Below are 13,816 nucleotides of genomic sequence, written 5' to 3'. Positions count from 1 at the left end.
CCCTGTGAGAGACAGAAAAGTTGTTGACTAAGGAATGCCTTAACAAGTACTTCTAAACCTAGGATACTTTGCTATACCACAGCTTTTGTTCTTACATTATTCATCTTGTCAGGGAGGAGAGGAACTGGGCAACACTGCTTCTTTTTAGACAATGATGCTCTCTTTGGAAAACACAGTACATCAATTACACAGATGGTGTAAAGAATCCTTTCTGAATTCCCTAGGCCAGTGGACAGATTTGTTTTTGAAGCAAGGTAAAAGTATCAGTGATCACCACACTGTACCTGTGTAAAAGACACCTTTGTATCATATGAGTAGAAAGTCTCAAATATAATGATATTTGACACGTTAAGAAATAAAAGCATAAGAAACTAGGGAAGTCACACAGATAGTACCAAGAGTACTCAGTAATGGCTGTGACCTTTCAAATTACTGAAATGTGAAAGTTCACAAAAATTAGCAAACAAAAAGGCAGAGGTTTGCTCTTCTAAACAAGGCGAGCCATTTAAATGACTGTGCTGTGCTCTTGAGTATATTTATTGAAATAACCAAGACTGAACATGGAAATCAGCTCTGCAATCTATGGAAAAAATCCTAAGAACTGGAAAGGTCCCATATTTGTTGCAAAGCACGAACTGCAAAAACTAACAACATTTTACTTCATAAAGAAACAATTCTATTACTGAACTTTCCAAAGTATTTTGTTTTTAAATGGGTCCTCCATCCCTTACCATAAATACAAAGTTTCCATTACAATTAAATGTGTTCTTTCATGCATAAATAAATCACACGCATTCAGCTGTAAGACGACAGATCAGTCAAAATGGCTCAAATGTAATTACACACTGACCAAAAAGAATTCCATTGCAAATGAAATGGAATGGCTTGCAGTTCAGGTCATTAGCTGAATGCTGACCAGGACAATTTTCACTGCTAAAATTCTGAAGAAAAAAAAAAAAAAAATACTGGGCAAAAACAGGGAAACATCAGAGAAAGAAAAACTATGGTTATTTTAAACAAATTAAAAATTAGGAAAAAAAAAAAAACCCTCCATCCTCTCGTTTCACGTCATTACAGGAGGTTTTAAGCTCTCCTTATGTCTCTATAGCTGTTTACTCACCACAAAAAATAAATAAATAAATAAATAAATAAAATAAAAATAAAAGCGCCCCAAATTATTTCCACCTTTCTCTCGCTCCTCTTGCTCTGCAGAATGAGACGCTGCAGTGGGTTATAGCACTGGAAATCAGATCCCCGTAATTAGGCACTCTTTCCTAACAAAACCAAGCGTACAGAACGGCACTTGGAACAATGAATACTGAGAGGCAAAAAAAAGTGATGTGTTTAAAGGTTTAAGAATGTGCGCGGTTTTTGTAAAGCTGAAATATTTCCATGAGCACATCCTTTAACTATGGATTAACCAAACGTTTCAGGAAAACAAAACTATTTTGCTCATTAATATATTCTGACAATATTGCTACATAATCTGAGTTTCATTTGGAGCAGTGAGAAAATCTTTTTATTTTAATAGGAAAGAGAGAAGAAAGGCTAAGTTGAGAGAACCCTTTTCTTTAAGGGAAAAAGAAAAAAAAAAGAACTGGTGAGCTTCTTTCTTCTCCTGCCATATAGCAGATCTCTTCTTGGATTTCACACCACCAACCATACCCTGTCAGAGATCTTGAACAGTTTACATTACTCCTTTTGAAGGATTAATCTAGACCGGCCCAGAGATAAAAACCAAAATGCACAATGAATTCCTGCGCTGAATTCCAGCTTGTTACTGTGAACTCAACACAAGAAAAGAAAAAAGTAATCCCACACATCTTGTAGCATACACACTGCTTTCACACAGCATCTGACTTAGACAGAGGAATACGTAAAAGGACAAGATAGTTTTGTACAAAACCTCAATTTATTTCAGAGAAATTAAAAATATGGTATTTAATATATATAAATTTCTATTCCTCTATAAATATAGATGATCTCGTGATAATGAACAGAAATAAATGCATACCAAATTCAAATAATTTTGAATTTCAGGGTATGGTAGCCATAGATAACATTTATGAACCTAAATACAGGCATTTGTAATATAAAAAAGTTTAAAACAATACAATCAATCAGGAGAGAAGCATTCTGCTGTTTTTCATACAGAGGACTAAATATTTAAATGCATCTGTTGAAAGTTACATTTCATTTTTAACTTTTTTTTTTTTTTTTTTTTTTTTTTCCAAAAAGAAGCACATTCCCAGAAGCATATAAGGTAGTAGATATACTGCACATGGTATCAGATCTTTGTAGTGTGCAATGCTATTACCGTAGTGGAGGGGAAAAAAAGAAAGGAAAAAAGAAAAGACAGCAGAGGCTCTTTAAGGTCTAACATCCCACCAGAGTGCTCAGACATTCTGGTTTTCTGTTTTCCCTTTGTTTTTACTACTGGCAAAAATCATCACACCCTCATAATGTGTAATGAATTAAATGTCAATGAATTAAAATTCAAGAGAACGGCAACGGCTCAAACATTTCCAAACTGAGGAGCCAGCTTATGGATTTAATTAAAAAAAAAAAAATCTGAACACTGCATTTTATTCCGATGAAGCTCTTTTTACTGAGCTCATATTTCCTGATTCTGTTTGCGCAGAGCCCGCAGTTAACCCCACAGCACAGGCAGGCAGCAAGGCGTTCCAGGTAGTTCTCCCTCAATGTTTTCCTTATGGGGAGAAGAACGCCGATGCACACAAGCGGCACCATGAAGACAGAGGAAATTGCAGCTGACTCCTGGGTCTGGATTTGCAGGTGGCCTTTATCTTTTCCTCCAAAAACTCTGCACTTTGTCAGTGACAAGGCCAATATCTTATTCCTGAGGGAGAATGCAGAGTGGGCACCTCCTGGCTTTACAGCTCAGAAGTTCACTAGAGTGGCTATAATATATATATATATATATATATATATTACATATATATATATAAAAGAAATTCAGTATACCTGTGTCCCCATTCACCTCCAAAGCCATCAGACATGCTACAAGTGCAGACAGTGATCGACCTCAACTCCTGGCCAAAGCGCAACAGAACGGCCAACTCCTTCTTCAACTATGTGGTACATTTAAATCAGTTTAACAAGGAGAAAGGACAGCCAGCAGCCATTCCCTAGTACAGGACACTGTGGTGAAACTCTCCCTTTGCAAAAAGGCCAAATGGACCTTCAGCAGGACAGGCTATTGTTCTTCACCTCACAGAAAATTGGACCCCCTGGCCACAGCTTGGCCTGGCAGGGCTGGGGCATGCCAAAGCATGGACCAACAGCTGTACCAGGCCACATAGGTGGCTGGGTGGCCCTCCCAACCACGCTGTCCCTACATGGTGTGGGGCACAAGGCCATGAGGCAGTGCATTCCTCCCCATCCTACCCCCTCCCCCCCATACACCTCAGGCAGGAAGGGAGTGGTGCTCAAGCCAAGGTTGGCCGGAGCTGCTCCACTCCGGCCCTGGGCACCTGCCCCAGCCCAGGCTCTGCTGCTCCTGAAACTCTGGGCAAAGCCATTTGCAAAAGCTGCGTGGGGGAGAGGGAAAGGGGTTGGTTTGGTTTCTTTTGTCAGAAGTTTTTCCCATCCTGCCCTATGAAATAAAATCCCAATGCCTTTTTCTTTAAAGTTTAAAAAAAAAAAAAAAAAAAAAAACAACCCAAGTGGTGGCAAAGAAGTTAAAATCTGCAAACGGGTTAAAAATGTCGTAAATAATTAAAAAAGTGAGTTGTTTTTTTGTTTTTGCAATTTAAATACAAATATACTTACAAAATCTTACAGAGGCTATTTACATCTCTCTCCCCCAGCCTCACGGTATGTTCAGTTCCTACAGGAGACAGCAAGAGAGAGGAGAGGGAGAACAAAACCCCAAAGTCTGTCCCAAGCACAGAGTTCCCCACCTGACTTTTCCTCTGCAGGAACGCCAGCAGTCCGCACAGTTTTCCAGCCCGGCTGTGGGCTCACACGGTGGTCTCGCCCTGCTTGCTGTTGGTGAGCCTGGTATAGAACTTCCGCCAGGAGTTGAGTGTTTTCCCCGACCAGATCCAGAAGCCCGAGGTGATGCCCACAATTAAAGTCATGAGATACTTGATCATGAAGACAGTGAAGTCAGGGCTCATGGGTGGGTGATGGCTGCTGTGGTTATTGGGGCAGGGGATGGCATAGCTCTTACAGCTCTGTGTGACCCAGCTCCTTTCCCACTGTTCCCTAAAAGCTTGCTCGTAAAAATAGCAGGCAATGACAATGGTGGCCGGTACGGTGTAGAGGACACTGAAGATCCCTATCCTCACCATGAGCTTCTCCAGCTTCTCTGTCTTGGTGCCATCATGCTTCATGATGGTCCGGATCCTGAAAAGGGACACGAAGCCGGCCAGCAGAAAGGAGGTGCCGATGAACAGGTAGACGAACAGGGGGGCCAGAACGAAGCCCCGCAGAGCATCCACGTTGTTGATGCCCACAAAGCAGACACCGCTGAGCACATCTCCATCCACCTGCCCCAGGGCCAGGATGGTGATGGTCTTGATGGCCGGCACAGCCCAGGCAGCCAGGTGGAAGTACTGGGAGTTGGCCTCGATGGCCTCGTGGCCCCACTTCATGCCGGCCGCCAGGAACCAGGTGAGGGAGAGGATGACCCACCAGATAGAGCTGGCCATGCCGAAGAAGTAGAGCATCATGAAGAGGATGGTGCAGCCCTCCCGCTTCGTGCCCTGTGCCACGGTCCGCGAGCCGTCCTCGGCGAAGCGCTCGTTGCAGACCACCCTCTCCTCCAGCAGGAAGCCAGCGATGTAGGCCACGGCCACGGCCGTGTAGCAGCCCGACAGGAAGATGATGGGCCGCTCAGGGTAGCTGAAGCGCTTCATGTCCACCAGGTAGGTGAGGACGGTGAAGAGTGTGGAGGCGCAGCAGAGCACGGACCAGATGCCGATCCAGGTGCGGGAGAAGCGCAGCTCCTCGGGCCCGAAGTACATGAGCCCGTAGAGGCGTCCTGGCTCGCAGGGCGCCCCGCAGTCCTTCTCGCCCAGGAAGCGGTAGTTCAGGTAGGAGGGCACCTTCAACGCCCGCGGGCAGGAGAAGCGCCCGCGGGCCTCACCCGACCCCGAGCCCCCCGCGCCGCCCCCGCGCTGGGGGTTGCTGGTCCAGCTCTCGGGGCGCAGGGCGGGCGTGGGGGTGCCGCGCTCGGAGGCGTTCTGCCCCACGCAGAGCTCGCCGGCCCCGTGCACCGGGAACTTCTCGCAGCGCAGCGTGTCGGGCCACTGGAAGCCGAACTTGTTCATGAGGGCCTCGCAGCCTTGGCGGGCGCGCTCGCAAAGAGAGCGGCAGGGCGGCAGGGCCTGCTCCAGCACGGTGCACACCGGGGCGTACATGGAGCACAGGAAGAACTTGAGCTCGGCCGAGCACTGCACCTTCACCAGCGGGTAGAACTGGTGCACCTCCAGCCCCGCGTCCTCCTGGTTGGTGTGGCCCAGCAGGTTGGGCATGATGGTCTGGTTGTAGGCGATGTCTGTGCACAGCGGGATGGAGATGGGCTGGCAGTAGCCGTGGTCCGGGATGGAGATGCCCCGCTCGCTGAGTGCCGCGGGCTGCGCCGCGGGCTGCCCCCCAGCCGGCAGCGCCGCCGCCCACAGCAGCAGCAACAGCGGCAGCGCCGGCGGCCGCCGAGGGCACCCGTGGCCGCCCGCCCGCCGCCCGCCGCCAACTTCCCCGGGGCCGCCGCCCGCCGGCCCGCGCCGCTCGGCCATGCTCAGTCGGTGCCGCCCGCCCAGCCGGGCTCCCGCCGCCGCGCCGCCGCTACTCCTCCCGGCCCGAAGTTGCGACTCATGAAGGGAGCGGAGGGCAGGGACGGGGCGGCCCCGGCCGCCGCTCGCGCAGCTCTGCCCGCTCCGGCGGCAGCTCCCTCCCGCCGCGCTCCGACTACCGCCGCCGCCTCCTCCGCCGCCGCCGCCGCCTGACCATTTGTGCCGGCCCCTCGAGCCCGCGCCCCTCGCCTCGCCGCGCCGCGCCGCGCTCCCTCCGACCGGTTTCCAGGCGCCCCGCAGTCTGCCTTTCACCGAGAGGGAGGAGCCTTGAAACCGACGCCGAACTTTCCTGCGTAAGGGACCGTCTCCCAACGCCTCACCCGGGGGCGGGCGCAGGCGGGCGCGGGGCAGCACAAAGGCGGCGGGGGCGGCGCGGGGGCGGGACGGGACGCCATGGGACGGGGCGGGACGGAGGGGCCCCGCGGCTGAGCCTGTCCCGTGCTGCCGGGCGCGGGGGGAGGCTGCCCCGCGGGACGGCCCCCCTTAGTTTGCCACGGCAGGCAGCGCGGCTCTGCGGTCGTCGCTTCCATCGGGCCGGACAAAGGGCGAAGCCTCACACAAAGCCCCGGCCCCGCGCCGGGCCCCCGCGCACCACGCGCTGCCCTCAGCGGGCGGCCGCCCCCCTCCGGCGGTGCCGCGGCCCGGGGCCCCTTCTGCTCTACAGGGATGGAGCACTGCTGGTCCCCCTCGGCGTCCCCCTCCCCAGTACGGGCAGCTGCGCTAATCCCAGGTCCCTGAAAGCCCAGCGGGAGCTTGGGAGGGGAAATCGATATTTGCCAAATGGAGACCCGCGCGGTGATGTGGGGAGGGGGAGACAGGACCCGGGGAGGAGGACCGTGCTGCTGCCGGGCTGCCAGGACTGAGTTTGCAGGGGGTGAAGGTAACAGGGAGCGGGGAACAATAGCGGAGCATCTTTATCTGGACAGAACGACTGCTGGGACAACTTTGGAGGAGCGACGTGAGTTTGAAGACTGAGATGATGATAGCTGTTCTGAGCTGTGCAGGGGGAGGTGGGAGCAGCCAGAGCACGCCAGAGGCATCTCAAATGTCTCGTTATTCCATGTCTGTACTTTATGTACATCCTCTGTCTAGAACCTCTACAGCAGTAGCCTGAAAATAATCGTGAAAATAAGGCTTTGCCATCACTCTTAGTCCACTTGCCCAGATATTCGAGTTTAATTTAAGGTGAATGCTGCCTGACTTAAAATACTTCAGGTCAGGGTTTTACAATACTTGCTATACCCGAGAAGCAAGTGTTCCGCCATGGGCACACAGTAGTTGCCAACAGTGTCCATTTCTTCCTGTGTGTCTGGAGTGCATAGTCACAGTTCCGTTTGTTCTTCCAAAACATGTAACCAGAAAAAATGGTAAAGGCTGAACGAGGGATTTACTGTACTCACTGAAATTCGATATGAATAAAAAACTGCTGTTGGAGGTGAAGAGAATGCTAGCACATTTTCCAGTCAGTGATTAACCAAGCCTCTGTGCTGTGGACATAGAATCATTAAGGTTGCAAGAAACCCCTAAATCCAACCATCAGCCCATCCCCACCATGCCCACTGACCTTGTCCCTCAGTGCCACATCTGCGTATTTCTTGGACACCTCCATGGGCAGTGAGCACCACCTCCCTGGACAGCCCATCTCAGTGCCTCACCACTCTTTCTGAGAAATTTTTCCTAATACCCAAATGTAATGTCTGCCTTTCAGAGCAGAACCAGGCATGGTGCTTCCCCAGCTTGGTTCCTTGCACTGTGCCATACACCGTAATATGTTGCTAAAACCCATTAGGAACAGGACAAGCCCAATGTTTATTCCAGGCTGCCACAGGTGGCAAGGGTTAATGAAAGATATTTGTATCTCTAGAAGAGCTGCAGATAAAACTTGGACGTGCTATTTAGGCCACTGTCTTTCTCCCAGCAGTGCTGTCCCACATTCAGGCTAATTAATAGCGAGATCTATGCTGTGTAACGACTGTAGGAGTGGGATCATGTTTAGAAATTGCACAACCTTAAATATGTCGATTGCTGATGTCCTCGGTTACTGAGGTTCACTGGATTCTTTCATGAGCTCTCTTCTCTGAGGACTGTAGTTTAAAAACAATGTGTGCAAATGCTGCTTTTTTCCATCATTTAGTGAAAAAAAGTTTGATTCACTGCAAAACATATTTACAAATTTAATCTGTAGTTTTTCCTCTTCAGATCTACCTCAGTAATTAAAATTACTAACCCCTTTCTAGCACAAAGCTTAATTTGTATTCAGCTAGAATTGTTTTCCTATTCATTCTGAAACAATTGAACACTGAATCTTTGGACAGGGACATGTATTATGCACACTCTCACTGAAAATGAATATGGACTTCAAGCCACACTCAGGAAGTTTATGTGGTTTTCCACCTGTGGTTTCTAGCCCTTAGGAGTACATTTTGCAGTCCATGAAAGATGGTTAAGATATACGAGTCCATCCTCAGTTGTCTTAGATTTTCTCTACAGGGGTTGGTATTTTTAATATTTAGAAAAGATTTCTCAAATTTAAAACAAACAATGACAACAACAACAACAAAAAAACTACTGAAAAATCAGTAAGTTGCTGTGTGCAACAAGCCAGAAGTTTTCTAGGAGAAGGACTGGTGTGTGCCAGACAAGGTTTGCACATACTTGTAATACCCGTTATCAGACCAGCTGGTATGGAAAGAAAACCAGACAAATGTCTGGGTTAACACACCATTTTTGTGGTTCTGAAGCAGTAGCTACTAAAGCTAAATGCAGCTTGGGAACAGTTGCTTAGATTTCAGGTATGGATGTACCAGTGAGACCAGCTTGGAAAGAAGAATGGAACTGGGATGGATGGGGTGTTGTGGGGAAAAGAACTGGGCTGGGAGCTGTTAAGTTCATGAACATGCTTGGACCTGATGGTTTTATCTGCTTAGTGACTTTTCTTGTAATAAAAGAAAATTCTATGTGGAAAAAATCCTCCCAGAAGCACTTGTCCTAGATTTCAAGTACCCCAAACCACAAAACTCATCATTAGAAGTGTAATTCTCTGTGGCTCAAAACACCAGCTTCATTTAAACTGTGCTAGAGAAAGAAACAAGAAAAAAGTTGATGTCTATCAGCTATTATTTCTACAGATGCCCCTGCCACCAAACCATCAGCATCCTCTAGTCTCACATTTCCAGTTCCAGCAGTGTAATGTACTGTGTCCTGCACATGGCTGTGCTATCAGTGAATGAGTTTCCCCCAAAACAAGACATTCTTCTCCTTCTTCCATCACCCTCTCATCACATCTCTCTGTGAAACAGACCATCAAGTAATTGTTTCTCCTTATCATAAAATCGTAAATCATTTGAGTTGGAAGGGACCTTTACAGCTCATCTGGTCCAACTCTCCTGCAATGAACAGGGACACCTACAGCTAGATTAGGTGTCCAGAGCGCTGTCCTGCCTGACCTCGGATGTCTCCAGGGATGGGGCATCCACCACCTCTCTGGGCAACTTATGCCACTGCCTCACCACCCTTATTGAAAACAACTTTTTTCTTATATCCAATCTAAATCTCCCCTTTTAGTTTGAAACTATTTTCCCCTTGTCCTATCACTGCTGCTAAAGGGTCTGTGCCTTTCCTTCCTATAGTTTTAGATCCTTTAGATACTGGTCTCCCCCAAACTTTCTCTTCTCCAAGCTGAACAGACCCAGCTCTCTCAGCCTGTCCTCATGGGAGAGATGTTCCATCCCTTGCATCATTTTGTGGCCCTCCTCTGGACACACTCCAGCAGGTCTACATCTCTCCTGTACTGAGGACTCCACACGTGGAAGCAGCACTCCAGATCAGGTCAGAGCAGCGCAGAACAGAGGGGCAGGAGCACCTCCCTGACCTGCTGGCCACACTTCTTTTGATGGAGCCCAGGATATGGTTGGTTTTCTGGGCTGCAAATGTGCACCGCTGGCTCATGTCCAGCTGCTATCCACCAGTATCCCCAAGTCCTTTTCAGCAGGACTGTGCTCTATCTTTACATCCCCCAGCTTGTACTGATAGTGGGAGTTGCCACAACCCAGGTGCAAGACCTTGCACTTGGAGTTGTATAACAATGTGGTCCCACTGCTCAATCCAGTCTAGGCCTCTCTGGTTGGCATCCCATCCCTCAGGCACGTTGACCACTCCACACAGCTCAATGTCATCCGCAAACTTGCTGAGGGTACACTCGATCCTGCTGTTGATGTCACTGATGAAGAAAGAGAACTGGTCCCATGAGGAATACCACTTGTCACTGTCCTGGACATTGAGCCATTGGCCACCACTCTGGGTACAATTTCCCAACCAACTCTTCATCCATTGAAGGATGTTGTGGGGAATATATCTGAGACTTGCTGGAGTCCAGATAGATGACACCGGTGTCTCTTTGCTTGTCCGTTGACACAGTAATGCCATCACAGTAGGCCACTAAGTTGATCACCCAGGACCTGCCCTTGGTGAAGCCATGCTGGTTATCCTGTATCACCTCCCTCTTTTCCAGAGTACCTTCTTCCATTGACATGTTAAAGCCACTGATGATAAAATCCTGAATCCACATAATACAGACTCCTTAAACTAAACTGTTTGATTCTCAAATTTGATACAAAGATGTACAGACCAAACTTCTGGAGAAAAGTTATCCCAGGCAGCTTTTACAGTTGCGTAGTAAGATAATTTTACTTTGCAATGTGCCAATGACATAGCCATCTTCTCAAAGGCCATGAGTGTCTCCCAGATTTAGTCTTGCCAGAAGAATAAAATCCTGACGATGTTTTAAAGCCTACCTTGGTTATTGACTATTTCTTGGAACATCTAGAAGACTTGGAAGTATGCCTGCATAGACAGAAATAGCAAACATGTGCAGCAACTGGCAGAGCAGATTGGTAGGAGCTGACCATGAGCCCTATTTGGTGGTGCAGCCAGAAGCCAGAGGACTGCAGCAAAGCATCTCACAACTGTGCAGCCAAGTGCTCAGAAGGCCATTTCAGCACTGAGGCAGTTGTTACTCACAGGCACTTGACAAGATACCAAGTAATTCCATTGCCATCAGGTGTCCTAGGTCGTCTCACTCTTAAATTTCCCCCAGATGCCTTTGTACATGCCTTTTATTAATTGGCTTCATTCCTTTGTGATTGTTGATTTAGGTAAAAAAAATGGACTTTGCATTTGGGGATTGTGAGAACAAGAGAAATAGAATGGAAATGGAGCTCTAGTCAGTGAAGTCAGTGGTAATTTACTCCTGCTGCGTGACACCTATTGTAACGCAAACTCCTATGGTGTAGCATGGGCTAGGAATAAAGAGCAATCTCTGACTGGTGCTCCTGTAAGTCAGACCCCCATTACAGTTAGTTTATAAGCTTTAAAGAGGCACAAGGAGAAACACTGTGCACAGTCAAAGCAGACTACAAAAAGTCTCTTCCTCCCAATACCAGCAGCATTTTTTTTCCTTAATAACATTTATTCAAGATAGATGAGTATGTGGAGATTTGATTTTGTTTTCTTTTCAGAAGAAATGTAGATGCTCCCTTGCAAATTGAAGCCGCATGTTGCCCGCCTTTCCTGACGTGTCCTGTGCTGGGTGAGAGGCGTGGGGCTGCAGCCTCTCTGCTGCTGCAAGAAGTTTTCTGGGGATCGAGGCAAAGTCACAGCTCTTAAAAGGGCAATTGCAGATCACAGCTCATTTTGTTCAGAGGAAATGTGAACATTTTTACTCTCTTTTTATTTCCCTTTCTTGGGTGAATTCTCCCGCAGTTATGTACAGTGCCTGAGAACAACACAGCCTCTCTCATGTTCCTTAGACACAGATGCTGATTTAAGGGCTGGAGCCTGCAATCCTTACTCCCCAGAGCAGACCTGGTGCTTTTATTGATGCAAAGGAAGAGAGTAGAACTCTGTAAGGCTGGGATGTGTGGAGAAATTACAGAATAAGCTTTCACTGCTTCTGGCCTCGCACTGATTTTCCATGCTTTAAGCACATTTCCCTTAATGAAATTACTCCCTATTTACACTGATGTAAATGAGATTAAGATCATATTTATTTGTCGTATTTATAATTCCAAAACATCAAATTTAAAAGGCATATGTGTGAGGTGAGGGGATAGAGTGGAAGGAAGTTTGTCTTCTTTGTCTTTTAGGCACACATGCATTTTTCGTGAATGTTACTGAGAGAATGAGCAGGATGAGGTCAGAGCTGGGAGTAATTCAGAGCCTCGATCTGCATTTATCTACAGAATGTGTCTTGGTACAGATTAGAAGAGAATCTCAGCTTTCACTTTAAAAGAAATCTTTTGGGCTTTTGTTTTACTTTGGAAAGACAGTTTTAAATATTTAACCAGTGTAAACAGAGGCAAACTGCCCAGAAAGATTGAAAGGACTGAGCTGCTAGGATCTGCTTGTTAGCATTTCTTCTCCCCTGAAAACATTCTTCTTCATGTCAGAGGAGTCAGCTGTATTTTGAAGTAAATTCTTTTCAGAAGCTTTGGGCTGGTTTTGTGAAAGGAATTGTCCTAAGGATGGAGAACACTGGTTTTCTAGGCCTTCCCTAGTTCTGCAGCTGGTTTTCCCTGTTGGAATTTCCACTACTCTGTGACCCTTGCTGCACAGCCACTGTTTGACATGGCAGCACCTCCAAGAGCATTCAAGATATTGCACATGGGCCCCATATGAACCATCCTTAGCCTCGTCTTGGTGTCCTGAGTGATCTGTTCTCTTCAGCTGGCCATATGCTGAATGCGGGATCTGAATCAAGATTTTCTTCCTTACATTGGAGTCTCATGCTCAAGTGTCCCAAGTCATGCCTGGGATGACCAGTCTGCAAGCAGCCGCAGCCTCGAGGCTGCTGGGTGGGAGTCAGCCGTGCACAGGATTTATTCTGGCTAGACAGAAACTCAAAATATTTCTGAAAAGCCATTGCGTTTTTGTATTTCTATTTATATGCTTTTTTTAGAATTACATAGCTTTCCCATGGATATACCTTAGCTTTTAGAAAAATGCAGACTGATGTAAAATAGTTGCTTAGAAGTTTGTAATAGGAGGGCATTGTGCCTATACGTACATCCTTCCAAGTACATAGCTGACTGCAGTTAAGTTTTTGAGATTGAGGTCTTCCTTTTGGCAGAGAAGGGCTAGCAGCATCCTAAACTTTATCTATACTGATACAGGCTAGTTTAGCAACAGGAATCATATATAATAGTTTAAGGACTGATATATTAGTTGAGCGAAAGGAATCAATGAGTGCTAGTTCTAAAACTTCCCATTTTAACTTTGTTTGGTGTGTGAACAGCCGTATTTTTTTCAACCATTCTGCTTTTACAGGAGTACTGGAGTCACAAAAATTACTTTTATCTTTGCATCCACCCAGGTGCAAGGGCTTTTTCATCAGATTTCACATATATTGTTTTGGATTAGAATGTACTAAGATAGAAAGTTGTTCATTATGGTCTAACAAGCAATGGAAATTTGCCAAATTGGGGAAAAACAGCTAGAGGTCAGCCAAAAGTCACTGGGATGAAGCTGATGATGGAAAAATGAGGAGAAAGTACGTGGTTGTACAACCACCTTAGATGCTACCACACATGCTCAGAGGGACATTAGCATATAATAATGAGTTCTTGGAAAAGAATGAATACGTATGCCAATGTACTGTGTATGTATGTACTGCATATGTATGTATTAACTGTTTAAATGTAGAACCTGAACTCTGAGAGGGCGCACTTGATTTGTCAAGTTGCCTGGTACTTATTATAAGGAATAAAGGAATGCCACTTTCTAACACCACATAGGCTATAGAGAATTTTCTTCCTGGATTTTGGATGACAACACCACTCCACAACAAGCAAAAGTGTTTAGTGAACTACTTTAGGGGGTACTTTTCCCTCCTTCTTAGAAATGTTGTATTGGCAGCTTCCAGGTTACATGATGGAGACATTTCACAGCTGCAGTTGATCTGCAGCAGCAGTTAACAGTGAAACTGCTGTGAAACCACATCC

General features: G+C 46.9%; 1 protein-coding gene across 1 annotated transcript; it reads right to left on the bottom strand.

Annotated features, from left to right (window-relative positions):
- Positions 1–1,893: 1,893 nt before the first annotated feature.
- FZD1 (frizzled class receptor 1) lies at positions 1,894–6,102 on the bottom strand. Its single transcript, XM_052694887.1, has one exon. The coding sequence runs from the start codon at positions 5,760–5,762 to the stop codon at positions 3,984–3,986; it is 1,779 nt and encodes a 592-aa protein (XP_052550847.1). The 5' UTR covers positions 5,763–6,102; the 3' UTR covers positions 1,894–3,983.
- Between the last annotated feature and the right edge of the window lie 7,714 nt (positions 6,103–13,816).

The sequence above is a fragment of the Tympanuchus pallidicinctus genome, unplaced genomic scaffold (genome assembly GCF_026119805.1).
Source record: "Tympanuchus pallidicinctus isolate F22 unplaced genomic scaffold, pur_lepc_1.0 scaffold3, whole genome shotgun sequence".
In the NCBI taxonomy this organism is placed as follows: Eukaryota; Metazoa; Chordata; class Aves; order Galliformes; family Phasianidae; genus Tympanuchus; species Tympanuchus pallidicinctus.
Note: the sequence above shows the minus strand (reverse complement) of the source record. Positions and strands in the feature narration are given on the sequence as shown.